Source organism: Drosophila novamexicana, unplaced genomic scaffold, assembly GCF_003285875.2.
Source record: "Drosophila novamexicana strain 15010-1031.04,08,12 unplaced genomic scaffold, DnovRS2.1 tig00000689-arrow-pilon, whole genome shotgun sequence".
Classification (NCBI taxonomy): Eukaryota; Metazoa; Arthropoda; class Insecta; order Diptera; family Drosophilidae; genus Drosophila; species Drosophila novamexicana.
Genome location: NW_020824818.1, coordinates 1,221,009 through 1,239,216, shown reverse-complemented (window position 1 = coordinate 1,239,216; position 18,208 = coordinate 1,221,009). Strand labels below are relative to the sequence as shown.

At 39.4% G+C, this 18,208-nt stretch overlaps 2 protein-coding genes across 10 annotated transcripts in view; both read right to left on the bottom strand.

Moving 5' to 3' along the window:
• Nucleotides 1–658: 658 nt before the first annotated feature.
• On the bottom strand, nucleotides 659–5,251 carry LOC115763218 (CD63 antigen). Of its 2 annotated transcripts, none has more exons than XM_030705691.1 (4): nucleotides 2,960–3,013; nucleotides 2,792–2,887; nucleotides 1,170–1,772; nucleotides 659–1,107 (listed from the first exon to the last, which is right to left on the bottom strand). In XM_030705691.1, the coding sequence occupies exons 2-4, from the start codon at nucleotides 2,858–2,860 to the stop codon at nucleotides 1,033–1,035; spliced, it is 747 nt and encodes a 248-aa protein (XP_030561551.1). In that variant the 5' UTR covers nucleotides 2,861–2,887; nucleotides 2,960–3,013; the 3' UTR covers nucleotides 659–1,032. The 2 variants fall into 2 exon arrangements, with proteins under 2 accessions (XP_030561551.1, XP_030561550.1); XM_030705690.1 differs by lacking the exon at nucleotides 2,960–3,013 and adding an exon at nucleotides 5,202–5,251 and having other exon boundaries at nucleotides 660–1,107.
• A 921-nt stretch (nucleotides 5,252–6,172) lies between these two features.
• LOC115763086 (mucin-12) overlaps nucleotides 6,173–18,208 on the bottom strand; it is a 47,345-nt gene continuing 35,309 nt past the window's right edge. For 3 of the 8 annotated variants that reach the window (XM_030705521.1, XM_030705517.1, XM_030705518.1), the window contains 7 exons: nucleotides 16,156–16,571; nucleotides 15,057–16,074; nucleotides 14,003–14,681; nucleotides 13,418–13,576; nucleotides 11,206–11,834; nucleotides 10,028–10,700; nucleotides 8,416–9,320 (listed from right to left, as the gene is read on the bottom strand). In XM_030705521.1, the coding sequence (XP_030561381.1) occupies nucleotides 8,416–9,320; nucleotides 10,028–10,700; nucleotides 11,206–11,834; nucleotides 13,418–13,576; nucleotides 14,003–14,681; nucleotides 15,057–16,074; nucleotides 16,156–16,571 (4,479 nt within the window). Of the gene's footprint in view, nucleotides 6,941–8,047; nucleotides 9,321–9,866; nucleotides 9,934–10,027; nucleotides 10,701–11,205; nucleotides 11,835–11,964; nucleotides 12,648–13,413; nucleotides 13,577–14,002; nucleotides 14,682–15,056; nucleotides 16,075–16,155; nucleotides 16,572–18,208 lie in introns of those variants that run through there. The other 5 variants (XM_030705520.1, XM_030705524.1, XM_030705522.1 and 2 more) reach the window with 5 other exon arrangements.

Below are 18,208 nucleotides of genomic sequence, written 5' to 3'. Positions count from 1 at the left end.
CGAGAAAACAGCATTATAATTATATGCCTTTGGCAATACGCTAGAGATATTCCGAATTTTGATATTGACTTCTTTTCATATAGCATACTTACGGGATTTCTTTTTAACCCGTTTTCTGCACTCTTTAATGAAAATTTTTTTGCAAGATATTAGAGTCAGTAACAGGAGTATTACAATATAATATTATATAATAATAATAAATATAATCATATTAAAATAAATCTTGAAAAAATAAAAGAAAAATTTTAAATCAACTTATATACCGAAAATACATATATATTATTTTAGCTTAATTGACTGTTTTTTTTTTTGGACTATCTTAAAAAGATAATCTTACCAGTTAACCGTAAATATCACCAATATTCGTTTAATAGTTGCAGTAAAATTTGGATACATGTATAGCTTACGAGGTTAAAGACTTTCAAATCATGTTTTTAATACAGAACATGCTTTATTATTTCTTTATATTTAAACGTGTATTAAAAAGTTTAAATGAATTCAAATTAAGTCTATAAACCAAAAATTTTCCTATAAAGTTTCATTAAAATTGAGAAGAAAAATTGAGAAGAAAGTTTCTTGATCAAAAAATAAAACCAAAAAAGTATATTATATTAGCTATAGCTATACTATGTGAAATTTTTAGAAACTTGATTCATATTTTTTGCACGGCTATATAAATAGATTCATGCTTATAAAAAATTCCCAAAACCAAAAGAGTGCAACGTAAATTGAATGATTGCGTCCTTTTCAAGAACAATGATGATTCGATTTTATTTATGGGGGTCTGGAAGTGTTATAGGGAAAATGAATAAGTGGCAATAAGTGTCATTAACTGTCTATAAAAGCTAAATTGTATTTATTCATAAAATTATTATAAGTTTACAAATATTTTGAATAATTTAGCAGCGGAAAAGCACGAATAGCTACAAGAATTGTTATTAATGTGTTACTTAGGTTTAAGCTCAGTTTAAGCAGGCTATGAATTTCACGAAGTTCCATTTATATAATGGAACTTATTAACATCATCATCATCTACATGAAGCCTGAGATGCCATTGCGTATTTTAATCTCTCGCGCTATATAACAGGCAAATATGACGCCAAAGAACTGAAAATGAATAGAATAAAATTAGGGATCCCAGAAAAAATTGCAATGTACAGTAAACTCACTTGTAAGACGGCAATGACAACGCCAGCAGCACCCAAACTGACCGCATGAGCGGATATGTAATCCGCAAAGCCGGACAAGCATCCTCCGTTCTCGTTGAGGTACACGTTGTTTATGTCATTCATGCAGCTAAAGGTGCCTATGGCTCCTACGGGTATTTTGCAGCACGAAAGGGGGAGTTCGGTATTATTTAACACTTTCTGCCAGTCCGTAGAATTGTCGATGCCGCAGCAATTAAAATCGCGCTGCATATCATCCCATAGAGCGGTGGTTGGGTTCTGTGTAGTATTCTTGTAGCTACTCATTGATTCGTCCAGCGAGGTTCTGATCAAGCTGACAGCATCACTTCGCAACACATAGCCACTGATACCAGCAGCCAGTTCCAGAATGAAGATGATAAACAGCATCACCGAGAAGCTTAGAATCAGGCAATAGTTCTCCTTGAGCGCACCCCAGCAGCCAAAGAAGGTTATCACAATGATAAACGCTCCAATCACAATCAGAAATGTTGGTATCGAGAAGAATTTGCTGGCCAAAAAGATTTCATAGCCAGTGTATACGGCGCCTACTCCAGCACCAACTGCTATTAGAATAATGCCAGTGATCTGTGAATTATAATAATCAATTGTTGAGTTGCACAAAAACCGCAGTGCTTAAGAGTCCTTAGTTAAGATAATTACAAATTCAATAGGTATTATTAAATATAATCCAATAAGAATTTTGTAGTTAGGCGTAATAGTAGTTTACAGTCCAATACCAGATATAAACTCAAAAATATTTCCTCTTTTTTGGCGTTTATAAAATAATTGTGGATCGTGCTTTAGTATCGCTGGTCAGTATCCCTAACTAGGCGTAAAGATATATATCTACATCCTTATCTGAGTTATTTTAATTAGAAACTGATATCCATTCTAACTCTTAAGGCCCTGAATCCCTACGTATTTTACCTCTAAGAATATATTTCGAAAATATTCCACATATGTTACATCCATAACATCTTTGGTTTAAATAAATTTACACTTAACTAAACTTTTATAATTGCCATTAAAACATGATCTTTAAAGCTAAGGGTAATCTATTAAAATAAAGGTAAAATATTTCCAAATATTTTCTACCGAATTCATAAAAATTCCTTATGTCTAACTCAAGTGTTCCTAATATCAAAAGTAGAGATAGTAGCAAAGAAACGGAACGTATTTGCTATCGAATTGCTTTCAAAATTAATCACTGTCTAAACTTATCAGGAAAGGCTAATAAAATAAAATTAATGTGGATTGCAGAGTATTTGTAGAATTTCACAATTGGCAAAAAGAACGAACAAAACAGAGACTAACAAAAATATGCCAAGACATTTTGTAATAACTTTTAATAAATCGAACTCCACCAAAGCCCAACCTCCACGTTGAAGGTAATGCATCTGGCTAGACACAGGCTGTATCTGTATCTAAGCATTGGCTAACATATCTTATCTGTAAATGAGTTCAAGGTAGCATATCTGCAGTCTGACACTCTGACTAAATTGCTGCTGGACTTTGAACTAATGCAAAATAAATTGTAGCTAATGCATTGCATGATGAGTCAGCCGGGCGTAAGTGGCTTTTGGCTTTTGCCTGCAAGTACTTACCAAAAAGATCAGATTAAATCCAAATAGGGTGTACTTCACCGCATTTGCGCTGCCCGTTAGAAGCGACATATTGCAGATTTTTAACTCTCTCTGAGTCTGAAAAAAAAAAATATATATATATATAGATGTAAAAAATAAAAGACATTATTTATATCCCATTAGTTGTACCTGCAAGGTCTAAAATAAAAATAACAAAAAACACAACCACCGCGTATTCAAGTCACAACGTTAATAAATGGCACTAGGTGCCGAGCAAAAGAAACGAAAGTCAGTTATTCTTCCTTTGTTTCTAATCAAAAAATAATAATAAAATGAAAAAAAAAAAAAAAATAATAATTGCGTTGTCTTATCGGCAAATGATATGGCAAACACTTTGTTTAAGCCAAATGTGGTCAACTAGCAAGTGGCTTTTGTTGTTGTTGCTTTTGTTGTTGCTGCTGTTGAGACCACAATTTCAGACAAGATAAACTCTATTTGGGCGCGATAAGATAATGGCACCCAAGTGTAGCACTCCATTTAACCGTATAAACTGCGCAAATATATTGATGAATTTTATATGCTTAGAAGCGCTTAACATGGATACATATATTAAGTATACGCCACAGTGTACCAGTACGCAGAAAATAAAAAAACCAGCAACTCCAAGCGAAGTCAATTTTTCATAAAAAGATTCAACTTTTATAAATATGGCATATTTATACACTTTATACACGTGTAAAGAACTTTATAAATATGACATGAAATATGTAACAGTCAGATCCGTTTGTCAGTTTGTCTTGTCCCGTCTCTTTCAATCAAGTCTCTCAGCTTAAAAGCTATTGTCAGGAAACAGCAAAGGCTAGAAACAATTTGAAGGATCGGCATCTATATATGAACAACTTTTCTGTTTTCCAGATAAGTTGACCAAGTCCAAACCATAATATGGTTTCATAGGAAGAATGTGACACAAAATGTTCCATTTGTTAATACTTCACACATTATTCAAAACTTAGGAGTTTTACTATTTTCTTCACATATTTCGTGTGTGCAAGGGTATTTAATATTCGACGTGCCGTAGATTGTCATTCCTTCTTGCTCACCATATCTTTATTATGACTAAATAAGAGAGCGATAATATTAAAAACTTTAGTTTAGCCCCTTTTTCAGAAGTCTTATCAGATTTTTTTTTGTTGCTGTCTCTCTCTCTCTCTTTTATTTATTTTTTATAACTGATGACAACATTTAAATGCTCTCAAAAAGCATTTTTTTTCGTATATCAATTCATTGTTTACGTTAAATTTGATTGTAAACGTTGTATTTATGTTTATTTGTGAAATTCAGTGTTTATCCAGCACATATGTTTACAATACAAATACGCTCGCCTACAAGTGCTAAACTATAATTCAGTATAGGAAAATATTTATACGTATGGAATTTCAAAAGAGTTTTAATGTTCTGGTTATTGAATATTTAAAACGGGATACTTGATTGTTAATTCTGTAAAATGTTTTTAAGTGCTTTTTTTAGTATTTATTCAAAAGGAAAACAAAACAAAATTTCAATGTTTATAAATTTAATGAAGTTTTTCTCAGATAATTATTAAAGCGTTTATTTTTTGATGGATTTCCCAATCAAAAATTAAGGTTTCTTTAATTATTATAAAAACAATTTTATTGTTATTTATTTCAATTCACTTTTAAAAACTTGTAATAAGACGCGCTTCCGATTAAATAAATTTGTTAATATTAAAGTTCCCATTTGTTCAATTTGAGTAAAATTGTTTAATTTTATGGATTTGTTATGGGCTATTGTTTTTATTATTCTCATCACAGTTTGCTTAACTATTCAATCGACATAACGTATTCTTCTAGAAGCAAATACAGTTTTAAATGAATTGAACGTGACAATAAACTATAAAATGTTATTTATTAAGCTGATGTATGATATATATTAAAAGATTATATAATTTAAATACATATTTTAATGTGTGCCTGTTTCAATACATTTTTGAAAAAAATATACTGTAACCAAATAAATGTGACTCAAAAAACTTTAACGAACATTAAAAGCACTCAAAGGTTTCACAGTATCTAATCGGATTGAATTATTTCCATGTCCACCTGGACAGAATTTCATGTCAAGTTCATAGATGGGCAATAGGTTTTATAACGATTTTGTTTTGGTCACATTTTGATATTGATGGTTGTCTTATCAGATGGATGACTCATGTCGGCTGAACCAATCAGTTCCAATAGAAATTGTTTTCAAAATTGGGTAAATATTATGCATTTAAACCAATCTATCTTTCAATTGACATGTCTCAAAGCGTTCAGACATTTTTGTTGGGGGTTTTTTTTTGTGTAAATTAGTTGTAATGTATATTACTGGGAGAGCCGCTCGGCACACGTTGCTCAGTGATATATCTACTCACTTTTCGGCTCGATAAAACTGGCGCTGGCAACGACGGTTGGGCGACAACTGAGCGGCCCCTTCAGTCATATACTGAAAATCGCATTGACGTGCGCCGTGCTCAACTGGGTTTATCAACACCCATACATATCTGGTACACTCTTACGTCTATAGAACTATATATATTTATAGAATATACATATACATTAATATATATATATACGCTCGCACATACGTAAATGTTTACCTACATATGTAGATGGCCGCAGTGGCGAAAAGATAAAAACGCCTGCACGAGTGGTCGACGTACCTCGCAAAATTCTAACTGTAGCATTAACAAGTTAGAATAAACGTGTATGTTCGACTTTGAGATACACTTCACACTGCATTTGTTATATTTCATATATGCTAATATCAAGATAGAGTTTAAGAAATGGCACTCTTTTAAGTAATAGTTTTTTTTTTATTACTTGTTATTTTATACATTTAAAGTATATTTGACGACTGGTCGGTCTTCTATATACCCATATACCAATAAATAATTCTCATGGAATCCATGCTATAGGGCATTGACATTTATTTCCATTATAGGAAAGTAAGAGTTTTTCATCCTCTATCAGTGTACTATTAAATGTTGAATGGGGCGTATACGTTACATGCGTAATTGATATGAATAAACAGAAAAAACATTGCTAAATTTGACACGCCCCAAATAGATATTTTAATCTCTTATATCTTGGTTAAAAACAAAATTAATTCCACTATTTTAAATTTTAACATTTCATTAAAACTTCTAAATTTTTCCCATACTTTTACAATTAGGGTTAACTTAAATAACCCGTAGCATAAGTGAAAACTCAAAAGAAACCCGTCAAAACGCTTATTGTTCATTCAGAAAATATTTATTTTTATATTAAAAAATAATAAATCGAAATGTAATATATAGAAAATTTTACAAAAAACACAAATTTCCATTTTTGTGCTAAATTTTTTTTTTTAAATAAATGTATAAATGAAATGTGGTCTTTGCATAGGCAAAATATAAAACTTATAATCTACTAAAGAATATATATGAGTATCATTTGTTATTTTAATATTTATATGATTTTGTTTTTGTAAATTTTGTAAACATATGGGATAGTTATGTTTTTGGTTAGTCAATGTCAATGGGGGTGTGGCATAGTTTAATACTTGAATTTGGAGCTTATGCCGAAATGTGCGCAAACTTTGATCAGTTTATAAATTAGTTTCTTTATATAAACAAATGTTTGAATGCGGAAGGAACTGCTCTTGGAAATTGCACGCATAAAGTGTTAATGGATTGGTTTTTTAGTAAAACGTTGCTGTTTCTACTTCATGTTTGCCAATTACTAGTAATTACATTGAAATTTTTGTAAACGTGTAAAAAATTTCAAAAATTACCAGATTTATATATATAAAATTGACATCGCTAGCGCCTTGTTTAAAGCACGCCATTCAAATAACTACATATATGAGTTAGTCTATTATTTGTTAGTTTAGTTTTAGTAGTGTTCGTTGCTTCGTTTATTCAGCTATTGCTTAAGGTTCCCTCTTAACTATTTCCTATCCTTGCCATGGCGATCACGCTGATGCTTTGTAGCCGCAATGGTCGTTGTAGTAAGACTGTGCACATGGTGCTGTGGCGGCTGTCCTCCATGGTGCTTGCTGCCACTGCTGCTATGGTGGTGATGGTGTGGCTGGTGATGATGATGATGTCCATTCAGTGTGCTTTTACCGTGTCTGCAGTAAGAGAATAAGATACTTATGATTAGCACAACTTGCAGGATTATTTGTGATTAAAGTTGTTTTTTTTTTTTAATATGCTTGCTACTTGTTTTTATAGTATATATACAACATATTCTTTTTATAGAGTATACCAATGTTCTACTTCCACTACGTAGTTCCAGTTGCTAAAGTACCGCTTTTAGTTTTCTGGTACATAAGAAAATAGAGTAGAGCGAGCGATGTTGATGTTTATTTGTTGCCAGTTCTTTTCCAATTTCATTGATGATATTTTTGATAGTTTTTTTTTTTTTTTTTTTTTTTGCAGCATGTTCATAGTCAGTTTTTAGAATCGATACTAAAATATACTAGAGAGTGCTACTAGAGTGTGAGCAGAGCATTAGATAAAGATTTTTTAGCGTGTTTAGGTTTTAAAATCATGCAGTTAAAAGTATCGAAAAAGTTATAAATTTGTTTAATCGAATTATAAAACAGCTACTGTTAAACTTAAATATTATCTTGAATACTTTATGAAGAAACTTAAGGAAAAAACAAAACTCTATATAGATATAATTTGAGTCATTTCTGCTTATTTTTCTTTAAATTTTTTGTTTGTGGCAAATTTACTTTTCTATGTTTTATTTTTTGTTTATTTTAAGACTTTTTGAATTAATAACGGAATGAAGATTTAAATTCACTTTTTGGTAAACAATTTTAACGTTTAAAATCTGTCTATACATTTGTAACATTTGCTTGGAACTTCCCATTTTAGTCTTAGCAAAGTCTTGGTTTGTGTGTTATAAAAGGTATTATTTGATCTACATTTTTTGTATATCCTAATACTTTGATTAAACAAATTAGGTTTAAGCATGAAAGAGTTGAGTATTTAATTAATGTTTTTTATTTTGAAAAGTTAGTCTCGCATTCTACAGTCGTGTAACGATTTTCCAGTTAGATTCTAAGTTCCTAGTGCACCCACAACATGCTTCCAGTTGCTTAAGTAAAAAATGTTTCAAAATTTTGAAAATTCGCTTACGCTGTGAAAAGTAAAAACAGAACCATTTTCATTCATTGTGTGTATGTGTGAGGGTTTTTTATGTGCATGGCCGAGTGTGCTCCAAAGTATAAAACAAGCCCTCCTCTCTCTGCCTGCTCTTCCACTCACATTTTCTTTCGCCCGCTCGAGTTTTAAGTAGTATTAGTATGGGGGAACACAGGTTAGATAACTGCGAATCGTTTTGTTCGATTTATGTTTTTTTAATATTTCGTGTTGATTTGCGTGCTTCGTTTTGGTTGTTTTCTTTTCGCGTGCGTGAGGTAGTCAAATTAAAAACAATTATAAAAGAATACCCAAAAATAAAGGTAGGAAAATTGGTTGGCGTGCATAGGAGGTTATAAAAACGTGAGCGAAAACTTTTGTCTGTGACTGTGACGAGATCCGGTTGCGCCCATCCATGTGCGACTTGCTATTTGGTTTGCTGCTCCAGCGCTGACTATGAACATGTGCAGATGCCGAACGGCTGATGCGTCGAGACGCTGCTGCGCACCTGCCGCATACGCAAACGCTTTGGCCAGCTGCCCAGGCGGCCGGCCAAAGCGCCCGTTGCTCCGTTGCCCGCTGCCGCACCGGAACTCACAATACCGCCGCTACGCCCACTGCTGCCAAAAAGCTGCGCATGCTCGTTGCTCAAGTTGTGTTGATAGGGGCGCAACTTGGAGGCCGTCAATGTGGCCGGCGCCGCGTACAGCAGATAATTGTCATAGACATGGCTAACACTCGAGTTGCGCTTGGCCGGCAAATAGGGCAGAAAGGCGAAACTCGAGCTGGTCGACTGTGTGCACTTTAGCGAGGATTTGCGCAATGGCTGCTGCTTGCAGCGCAGCGTCGACTGATTCGAGTAGCTGGGCGTTTGGGGTATCATTTCCAGCTTAATGCGATGCTCGTAGGCGGCAGTGGGCGTGGCAGTGGTACGTTCGCGCTGTACGGGCACGGGTAAGAGCGACCGCTTGCGTTTGCGACGCGGCGGCGGCAATGGGATCGCAGGCAGTGCTGTGGGCGTAACTGTTACTGTTGCCTCATCGATGCTGGCATAGTCTGCATCCTCGGCGGTTTGTGTATTGGCTAAATTCGTTACGTATACGTACGTCAGTTCGTTGTGCGTTGTTGTTGCTGCTGCTGTTGGTGCCGTAGCTGTTGCTGTTGCTGTTGTTGGTGTTGTTGTGGATTTGTGCGTTGTTGCTGTGGCTGCTGTTATTGCTTTTGTTGCTGCTACTTTTGCGGCTGTTGTGGACTTTCTGTGCGCGGACATTGCTGTGTCATGATGATTGCTGCGACTGCTTTTGCTCGACTTGTGCCCAGCTGCGCTCTGCTCACTGTGTCTAGAGCGACTGGAGTGACCTGTGTGGGATGGCATCGGATATAATGAATTGTATTACTCTAACAAGTTGCGGCTATGAAAGTTAGAATCAACATTTTTCTGACTGTGCTACGACTGTTAACTTCGGTTTAGACTAACTGCTTGCGTGTGTAAGTGCATGTTTGTTGTGCGTGTGTGTGTGTGTGCTAGTAGGTGTCTTGGTGTAAATTTGCAGCTGGGAATGAGAAGCTTTCGTTTAGTTACAGATCTTATCAAATATTTTTTGCCGTTAATATAATTAATACATATTGCTTTTGCTATTTATCAAAGTATGCAAAAATATTTTGTATTTTTTTTAAATTGAGATATTAAACACAAAAAAAGCTCAGTTTTTATTGATTTAATCAGCTTCCATTCCCAGTTCTGCAGTGTATTGAAAGTAGAAACAAGTGCCGAAATAGCAACAAAAAGCAACAGCCTTGACGCTTAACTTCATCGTCAAGCTATGATCTATTGCTTTAGCTGCCCCTTTTATGTGCAGCTTAGTTTTTCGTAATGAATGGCTGTGGCACTTGGATCTAGCTAACCTAAAACGTTTGCGCAGCCGAATCGGCTGTGTGGCACCCATTATGAGCAAGCCCAACACAAGTAACTCTGCAATAGACATACATAGGTATATAGCAAATGGATTATGACGTAGCAGCTTGCACGAGGAATACGCCTTAGAGCCGAACAACTGTACACTTACCACGCGAGCGTGTGAGCTCTTCTCGGTGCTTCTCAGTGCCGCTTGTACGTTCACGCTCCCGCTCTCGCTCTCGCTCACTCGTTCGGTGTGAGCTAGTGCGTGGGCGACTCGTTTCGCTGACACGCGTGGAGCGTAGCAGTCGACTGCCTGATGCCGAGCCCGAGCTATGTTTGGTCGAATGCTCGCCGCTGTGCTCCTTCTCCCGGTGACGGCTGTGGTGATGCGTGCGTTTGCTTTCTGGCGTCGCATTGGAGCTACTGCGTGGTTTGCTGCTCTGCCTGGATGAACGCTGTTCAGTTGTCTCGTGATGTGTCTTCTCTCGCTTGGGCGTACGCATGCGTATTCGCTCCACGCGCTGCTTGCTCAATTGCTCATCCGAAGAGCCGCCTCCTTGTGTCATTGACTCACGCGAACTGGAACGCGAACGATCCCGTGGACAGCACTCAATGGATGACTGCGATGAGCTGCGTGCAGGGGTCGGCGAGGGCGTCGATTGTCGTGAATTGCGTCGTGCCTCCGAGGCGAAGGTGCCCCGTGCGACACTCAAAACTTTAGCATCGCCATTGTGAGTTTTGACCTTCTCATCGATGGTGGCCAAGGGCTTGGCGCTGCGGCGCTGCAGCGAGCAGGAACGACGTCGCTGATCCTTGAAGGCTGCCTCATCGGAGAGTGCCTGATCAAAAGAGAAATTTATATTTTATTAATTATATTCAATCAAATGGTTTGACTCTGCTCGGCACAAGTATTTTCTAAGAATTTAAACTAGTTTTCATAGAAGTTTCGAGTCTATGGGATTTGAGCATTGAATTAGATTGTCAATTACGTACAATCATATCATATTTCAATAAATTCTGAATACATCTTTGTGAAAATTGGAAATCTGTCGCGTGCTAGGTGCAATAAGTTTCATAGTTTTCCTAATATTTTCCATCAATGGGGTGGGAATGCACAAAATCGGTAATGTCTATATTATAATAAACTGTTTGCTAGGAGTTACAAATTATTTTAAAGACGATCGGACAAACATTAATTCTTTCCTCCAGTTTAAGATAAAAAATGTATATTGAATTGATTAAAAAAACATTTTAGAATATACGTTTTTTCCTCATTTAACCCTCCTGTCGGTGGATTAATTGAAATCCCTTTGGTTATGTTCGCTTAAGCTAAGCTATGCTGACCTTCATTGTTTGATCAGCGTTTCGTGTCATCTCGCTGAGAATCTGCGCATCGCGTTGCAAATCCGTCTTACGCTCGTAGCTGCCTGGTGAGGGCGACTTGACGCGGAATGTAGTGGTCAGTTCGTTTGCAATGTTCTCATAGCAGTGCTCCTCATCATCTTCGGGGAAAGCGTTGCTCTCATCGTTGGCCTGTGGACTGTGCCTAAGTAAATCGGGTCGGTCGTTCAATAGCTGCCACTTGGTCGTGGTGGTTGTAGTTGATGTCGTTGCGGTGGTTGCCTCCTCGTTGTGGCTTAGTTTACTGCGCGTGGGCAGCGTACGTCGTGGGTTGCTGGGCGTAACGTGTAATTTAGTGGTCTGTGTGGGCGTCGGTGAATGCTGTACACCAAAGTAGGAGAGCTCGTGCTCGCGTAGCTTGCGAGCGCCGCGTGCCTCCTTGACAATTTTTAGGGATTCGCTGCCCGATTCGTCTGCATTTTCCGCGACCGGTGCTTGCGGCTGTACGAGCAGTGTTCGCGGTTTGGCCACGGGCACAAGCTGCCCAATGCGCAGCGTGGGCGGTGTGGGCTTCGGCTTCTGCAGCCGGGGTGCATGCAGAGCTATGTTCATCACATTTGAGTTGGGCAGATCTGCAAAGGAGCATACAGAGAAAAAGGGTATTAAAGTGGGAAGTCAAGTGGTGTTCAACTGCCTGGGCCCTAGACGCTAAGTAAACTCCTCTACCTGAACACGGCACGCCCGTCGCGCCGATGGCTTTACCTGTACGCTGTAGCGTTTGTTCTTGCGCTTCAATCTTCCAGATGGTGCGCTTGGCTTTCAGGCGACTCCAGCTGCTCGAGTATTCAGTGCCCTTGAGCACCGTATCCTCGGGTGAGGAGCTGCATTGAGTGCCACCGCCACTGTCGCTGTTGTTGCTTTCACGGAAATAACGCTTGACCTCTTCATCGGCGCTGTCCTCCTCCTGATCCGCAGCATCGTAGAGTCGCCGCAGTTGCGTCAGCTGCTGACTCACGGGTATTTGCGTATTGCCTAGCAGCTTGAGACGTGGTGGTGCCAGCGGTGTGCGCGGCAGTGAATCGTAGAGAGCGCTGCCAAATAAATCGCTGCTGGTGATGGACGTAGTTGAGGTGCGACGGCAGCTCTCCTCCTGATAGCTATGTGAGCGCAACATGGGCGTGGGAACCACAATTGTGGGCTGTATCAAAGCGGACTCGATTGAGGCTATGCTCAGGCGACGCATGGCCTCATCGAATTCGCTCGCCGAGCGCATTGTTTTCATAATAAGCGATGTGGACTTGAGGCCTTCGTCCAGGATGCGCTGATGGGCGCGCAAGTCCTGCAGCAGCAGCTCCTGTGCGCTGCTGCGACGACGACCTGTGATGTGGAGATGTGCGAGAAAATGTTGTTGGTGTTTTGGCTTCTTTTGTGGTATGTATGATTTGCTCTTGGATTAGTGGCAGTGTTGGGAGGGATTAATTTTGAGATAATCATGACTGAATGTAAGAGTTATCTGCGACTGAGTAAATATATTTATTAATTGATTTTAATTAAATTGAGCACCAATATGTCAAGTCTTGATTTCAGTTAATATATTTTGCTTATTTCCTCATTGATTTAAGCAATAAATTTGTTTAACCGTTTTATAAAAACTTTGATTAGATCTATTGGATTTAAAATTTTTTTAAATATGGAAAATTTAGAAAGTCTTAATGCATACTTATACCCCACATTGGTGTACATTAAAATTAACATTTAACATATTTAAAAAACAGTTCATTATATAAGGTAAAAAATAGATCCCTGCGTTGGGCGCCAAATCCCAAAACAAGAGCTCTTACAAAATTTGTAATACTTTCTATTAAAACTATTCAATTCAAACATTTTTAAAAGATGAAACTTAGCTTTTCAGTCATGATTAAGTTAATTTGATATTTCAATTGATTCTTTCCAACACTGGTTAGCATTTGTTGTTTGTGTTTTATGTTTAAAATGTTAGCGTTAGATGCGTAGCGTTTTAATCTTGGCTTAGTGCAAAGTAGAAGCAGCGGCTTGGACATGCATTACGAGATCAAGTTTTGTTTATATCGAGACTAAACAAATTGAGAGTCAAGTAGAGGAGTTTACTACTGAACCATATAGACACAACAAAACACAAGACACTAAAATAAGTACGAGCTACAAAGTTAATTCGTTTCTCCAACAAAATACCAACCTGTTTCTGACCAATCTTCAGCTCCGAGGCTCACATTGATCTTCGTCGAGTATCCATTCCCGGCTGGCGATGGCTGCTGCTGCTTATCGAACTGCCGCTGCTCCACAATCCGCACCCGTTCAGCAACCGATTTGGTGGTTATCGGCGAGTCGCCAGCGGCTGTCGTTTAAACAGGGAAGTCAATCAGTAAATGCTACAAATGTTTATTTCATGTGCAGTTACTTTAACTCGAAACCATTATTTTTAACTAAGATTATTATCATAAAATGAAATTGAAATCTGATTTATCAAATAGATTGTAGAAGAGACTTTTTAGCTGCGTAAATTCTGGCTTTTATATATGCAGAAAACAATTCAAAACTTGGGTATGTTCGGCACAAAGGTTTTATAAATACATATTATATTAAAAGTTTTGGAGAACGGTTCATGCTGTATTCTTCAATTCCTATTTATCTGTTTCCACCCTTTTTCCATGCTTTTTCCACTAATGTGGGCTGAATTTTACAGGACTCTATTTGTGTTTTTGATACCGAAATGGATCTTAAAATTAATCTCTTACGATTAACTCGGAAGGCATTAACTCACCACATTCCCGACTTGGCGGACTATTCTCCCTGTTGTCGCTCTTGATGGTTGCTGGCACGCTCCAGAGCACATCGGCACTCTCAATATTCTCGCCAAGATGATAGGGCTTCGGCTTGACTGGCTTATTCTTTAATATGCCACGTATGTTGGCCAGCTCGTCTGTCTCATTGTCCGTTGTGTCCACTCCGCTGGTGGAGGTATAGCTATGCCTGGACGTGGAGCTGGTAGTCTCCAGCAGACTGTAGCGCGGCTCCACCAACGGCTTGGTTATAACCGTAACCTGTGTGCCAGCCACTGGCTGAGTGACTAGCTCCGGCGGCTCCATCAGTGTGGCCCGATAGGCTACTGTGCTGGAGGCAATTGTTTTGTTGCGTATGGTTGGATCGTCGCCAAAGTGGGTAACATTGCTGTTGGAGCTGCTGCTGATGCTGCTGCTGGTGACGCTGGCAGACTTGACCAGGCTCTGCAGCGGTCCGCTGGCGGTGCGTCGGCGTCGACGAAAGTTTTGCGTGGGCGGCGGCTTGCCATCGGTTTCGACAATATTGACTCGGCCCGATTCGGCGGCAAAGTGCACCTCCGTTTTACAGAATTCGACGCGTTTCTGTGCGCTGCTGCGCTGCAGCTGACTGGCACTGTTGTTGCCGTTGCTGCCATTAATGGAATCACCATTGACATGCACCTGGAAGTGGGAATGCAAGTCGTTTAAGTTTATTCGAATTTATATTAGGGGTAAAATGCGCGGCAATGTTCGCATGCAACAATGTATATCGATACATTTCGATAAATTTTTACACAATAAGAATCTGCGATATTTTTTTATACCGATAGAAACAAGAAAATAAATAAATCTAAAAATTGCGTTTACATGGCTGATAATCATAACTGGCACAATTAATTTGTTACGATAGACAGTTAATTTATAAAGAAGCGTTTAAATGTTCTGCTTAAGTCTGTTGCTTTTTGTACTATGGCGCCAAATCGTAAATCTAATCGATATATCGGAGCGAAAAGAGTATCGATATTTCTTATTGGCAACAGTTAGTCTTCTTCTTACCTGTGAAGTTTTCCGTATATCGCGCCAAGTTTCCTCTACCGCAATGGAGTGCCGCTTGCTAAGCTGCTCCGCTTCGCTGGGGCTCGCCGGCTTTCCCGCTTGTTGTCGGCCAAAGTGTATAATAGTGGAGCCGGCTCCATTGGCCGCAGCAGCCGCCGAACGCTCTGTGGGCGACCAATTGCCTAGCTGCTCACCCGAACGACCCAGGCCGCTGTCCGTGGAGGCGTCCACACGGAAAATGCTGCGATTCTCGGGCGGAGACATCTTTTCAAACCCGTACGATTTTCGACGCAAATGCCACTCACTGGAGCTGCTGTCCTTGGGCCGCTGACGCGTCTCCAGGCTGTGCGTATTGTGAACGACGCGAAAAGCGGAGGGCGCAGAGGGCGCCGGCACAGGCGCTTGCACGACCTCAACCGCTGCGGGCTGGGCAATGGCCTGATGCGCCAGGAAGTCCTCCTTGTACAGGCTCTCGTCCGATAGTTTTTTTAGTTTGCCTCGTATCTCCTGCAGCGACGCGGCGGTGAGAAATGTGCTGCGCTTGGCCAGCTGTGGCTTGCTGGAAGATTGGGCTGTTGCGCTCGCTGCTGCTGCCGCTGCTGCTCCCGCTGCAGAGACCGCTGCTGCTGTAGTGTTAAGTATGCTGTCCAGTGCGGCCAGATCGACGTGATTGTTGCGCATGGCCGTGTTCAGCCTGCGTCCGTTTTCCAGCTCGGCGCGTATGCGTGCCACACTCACCGTACTGCTGGGCAAATCCAATGGAAGTGGACGTGGCCTGGACTGTGCTTTATTATGATAATCCTGCGACTGAAAGGAACGACGCAATTTACTAACGCGTCGCCAATCACCGCACGGCAGTTCCTCCTCCGTCTGCTCCTCGCCGCGCTGCTGCCAGTCGTTGCTGAGATCATCCGTGGATATGGAGCGGGAACGCTGCAGGCTGCCAAAGCTGGCGGGCAACGGTGGCGCATAAACGGATTGGGACACCTGCTGGCGACGCTGGTGCCGTGCGCTGAGCCTGCAAGTGTTTAAAGCAGCGAACTCAAGCAAATAATGCCACAAAGATTTCAAATTTCAAATTGAATTTTGAAGCACTTACCGCAAATCTTCATCAACGTCGTCGTCGGCGGTGGCGGCGTCATCATGATGCCGGAAACTTTCCAAATCACGACGCAGCGTTGGCGTGGCCACAGCGGCGACGTCAGCAGCAACGCCCACGCGACGCTTGCTGCTGCTGCTGCTGTTGTTGTTGGCCTGGCCATATAAGTCAGCCTGCTCCAATCGCTGAGGCCACGTTGATAATGTGCCAGGTGATGATGATGTTGCTGTTGCTGCTGTGGTTGTTGTTTTTGTTGTTGTTGTTGTCTTCCCAACAATTGCATGTAGGCTTATTTTGCCCGCATTTCTGTGGGTGTTGCCAGCCGTTGCTGCTGCTGCTGCCGCTGCTGCTGTTGCTGCTGCAGTTGTTAAATTTGAGTTGTTGCTGCTTTGGCTGGAAATACTCGAACTGCTTTTCTGTAAATGGTAAACAAAAGCAGATTGGCTCGAATTAGCACATCTGTTGTTGTTGTTGTTGCTATTGTTGTTGCAGTCAGGCTTTAAGGAAGTTCTTCACTTCCAAGCTAAAAGCAATATAAGTGGATTTCCGTATTATAAGCGCATAAATTGTCTGATGGGCGTTTAAGCTGTGATTGACATGTGCCTGGACAGCTGAGAATATAATGGAAAGACCCACTCTAGTGTTCTTTAAAAGCTGAGACACACAAACATTGGATAATAATTAATAACACAAAACCTGCGTGAATAAATAAACCTATGGAAAATGAATGATCACTTAACTAAGCTTGAATGCATCGTTATTCGGTGAGTCTCGCACTTATTTTTAAATATAAGTAACCTATTTAATATTAATAGTTTTTAATAATACTTATTTATTAAGCACGTAAATTGCGCGATGGGCATTTAATCTTTGATTGGCATGTGGACAGAGTGTTGTGTGTATGGAAAGAACCACTCTAGTGAGCTTCAGAACAGTTCTAAGCACAGTGAACGTTAAATAAATATCTTAATAAGTAAATTGGAAAGCACAAGAAAGCAGAATAGACGTGGATTTAAATATTGTAGATATTGTGAAATGGCAATAAGCAGGAAAATGAAAAATGAGAAGTCCAGCTTTAAATTCCAGAAATATTGTAAATAGGTAAGTTTTTTATATTAGAAACGTACATCTAATTGAATTTTGACTTTAATACAGTGAAAAGGATCAACTTAAGTGAAAAGTGCAAAAAATGAAAATGCAAATGAGAAGACCTTAAATTATCTTCAAGGTGTCTTCATAAATCGGTGAGTTTTACACAACAAATAATTTTCTTTATCAATATACTTTTTGGGGAAAAAACATTTTATTATTATTTTTATACGTGCTCTGCAAGATTCCTCTCATTTAACCTTTTTTATATACGAAATATTGAATTGTTTATAAATATGATTATTAATATTGTTGTATTTATACATTTTAAATATTTTGCCATTGCTAACAAGTTTTTTTTTTTAAATTCCGCAATAAGCAAAAATGAAGAAAGCAATTTTCGTGTCAAGATTGATGGGCATGGCCATGTTCCTGGTGGGCGTAAAGCTTGGCGCGAGCTTCACGTCGTGTGTGCTACGACTATCCCCCTTGTCCCCCTCCCGCTGAAGCACCAACAATTAAACACTTTTTGCTGTTTGCCTAATGACCAAGCCGAGATTTAATTCGGCGCGTCGCCTTGCCACGGGTGGCAGAGTGCCAGAATTTCCTTTGTAGTCATGACCCAAATGTCTGTTGGCCAAAATGGTTCGATTGCTGTTCATAAATTTGGCTTAAGTGCCAAATGCTTAATTGAGCTTGCCTATTAAACCGATTGTTGCCAGGCGCTTCATTTGAATCACATTCAAAGCGTGGTCGTCTGGCTGCGGCTGCGATCTGATGATCCATGATGTTTGGCCAATTGCCAATTTAAAATGTCTAAATGTGACATGTGTGTGCACATTTATTAATTTCCTTTGTTGACTTTGCGCCGTGTGATAAGCGTTATTAATTTATGAAATTTTACTAATAAATAAGGAAGAAAGAAGTTGATGTTCTTGGAAACGGGTTACGTTTAACGTTTAGT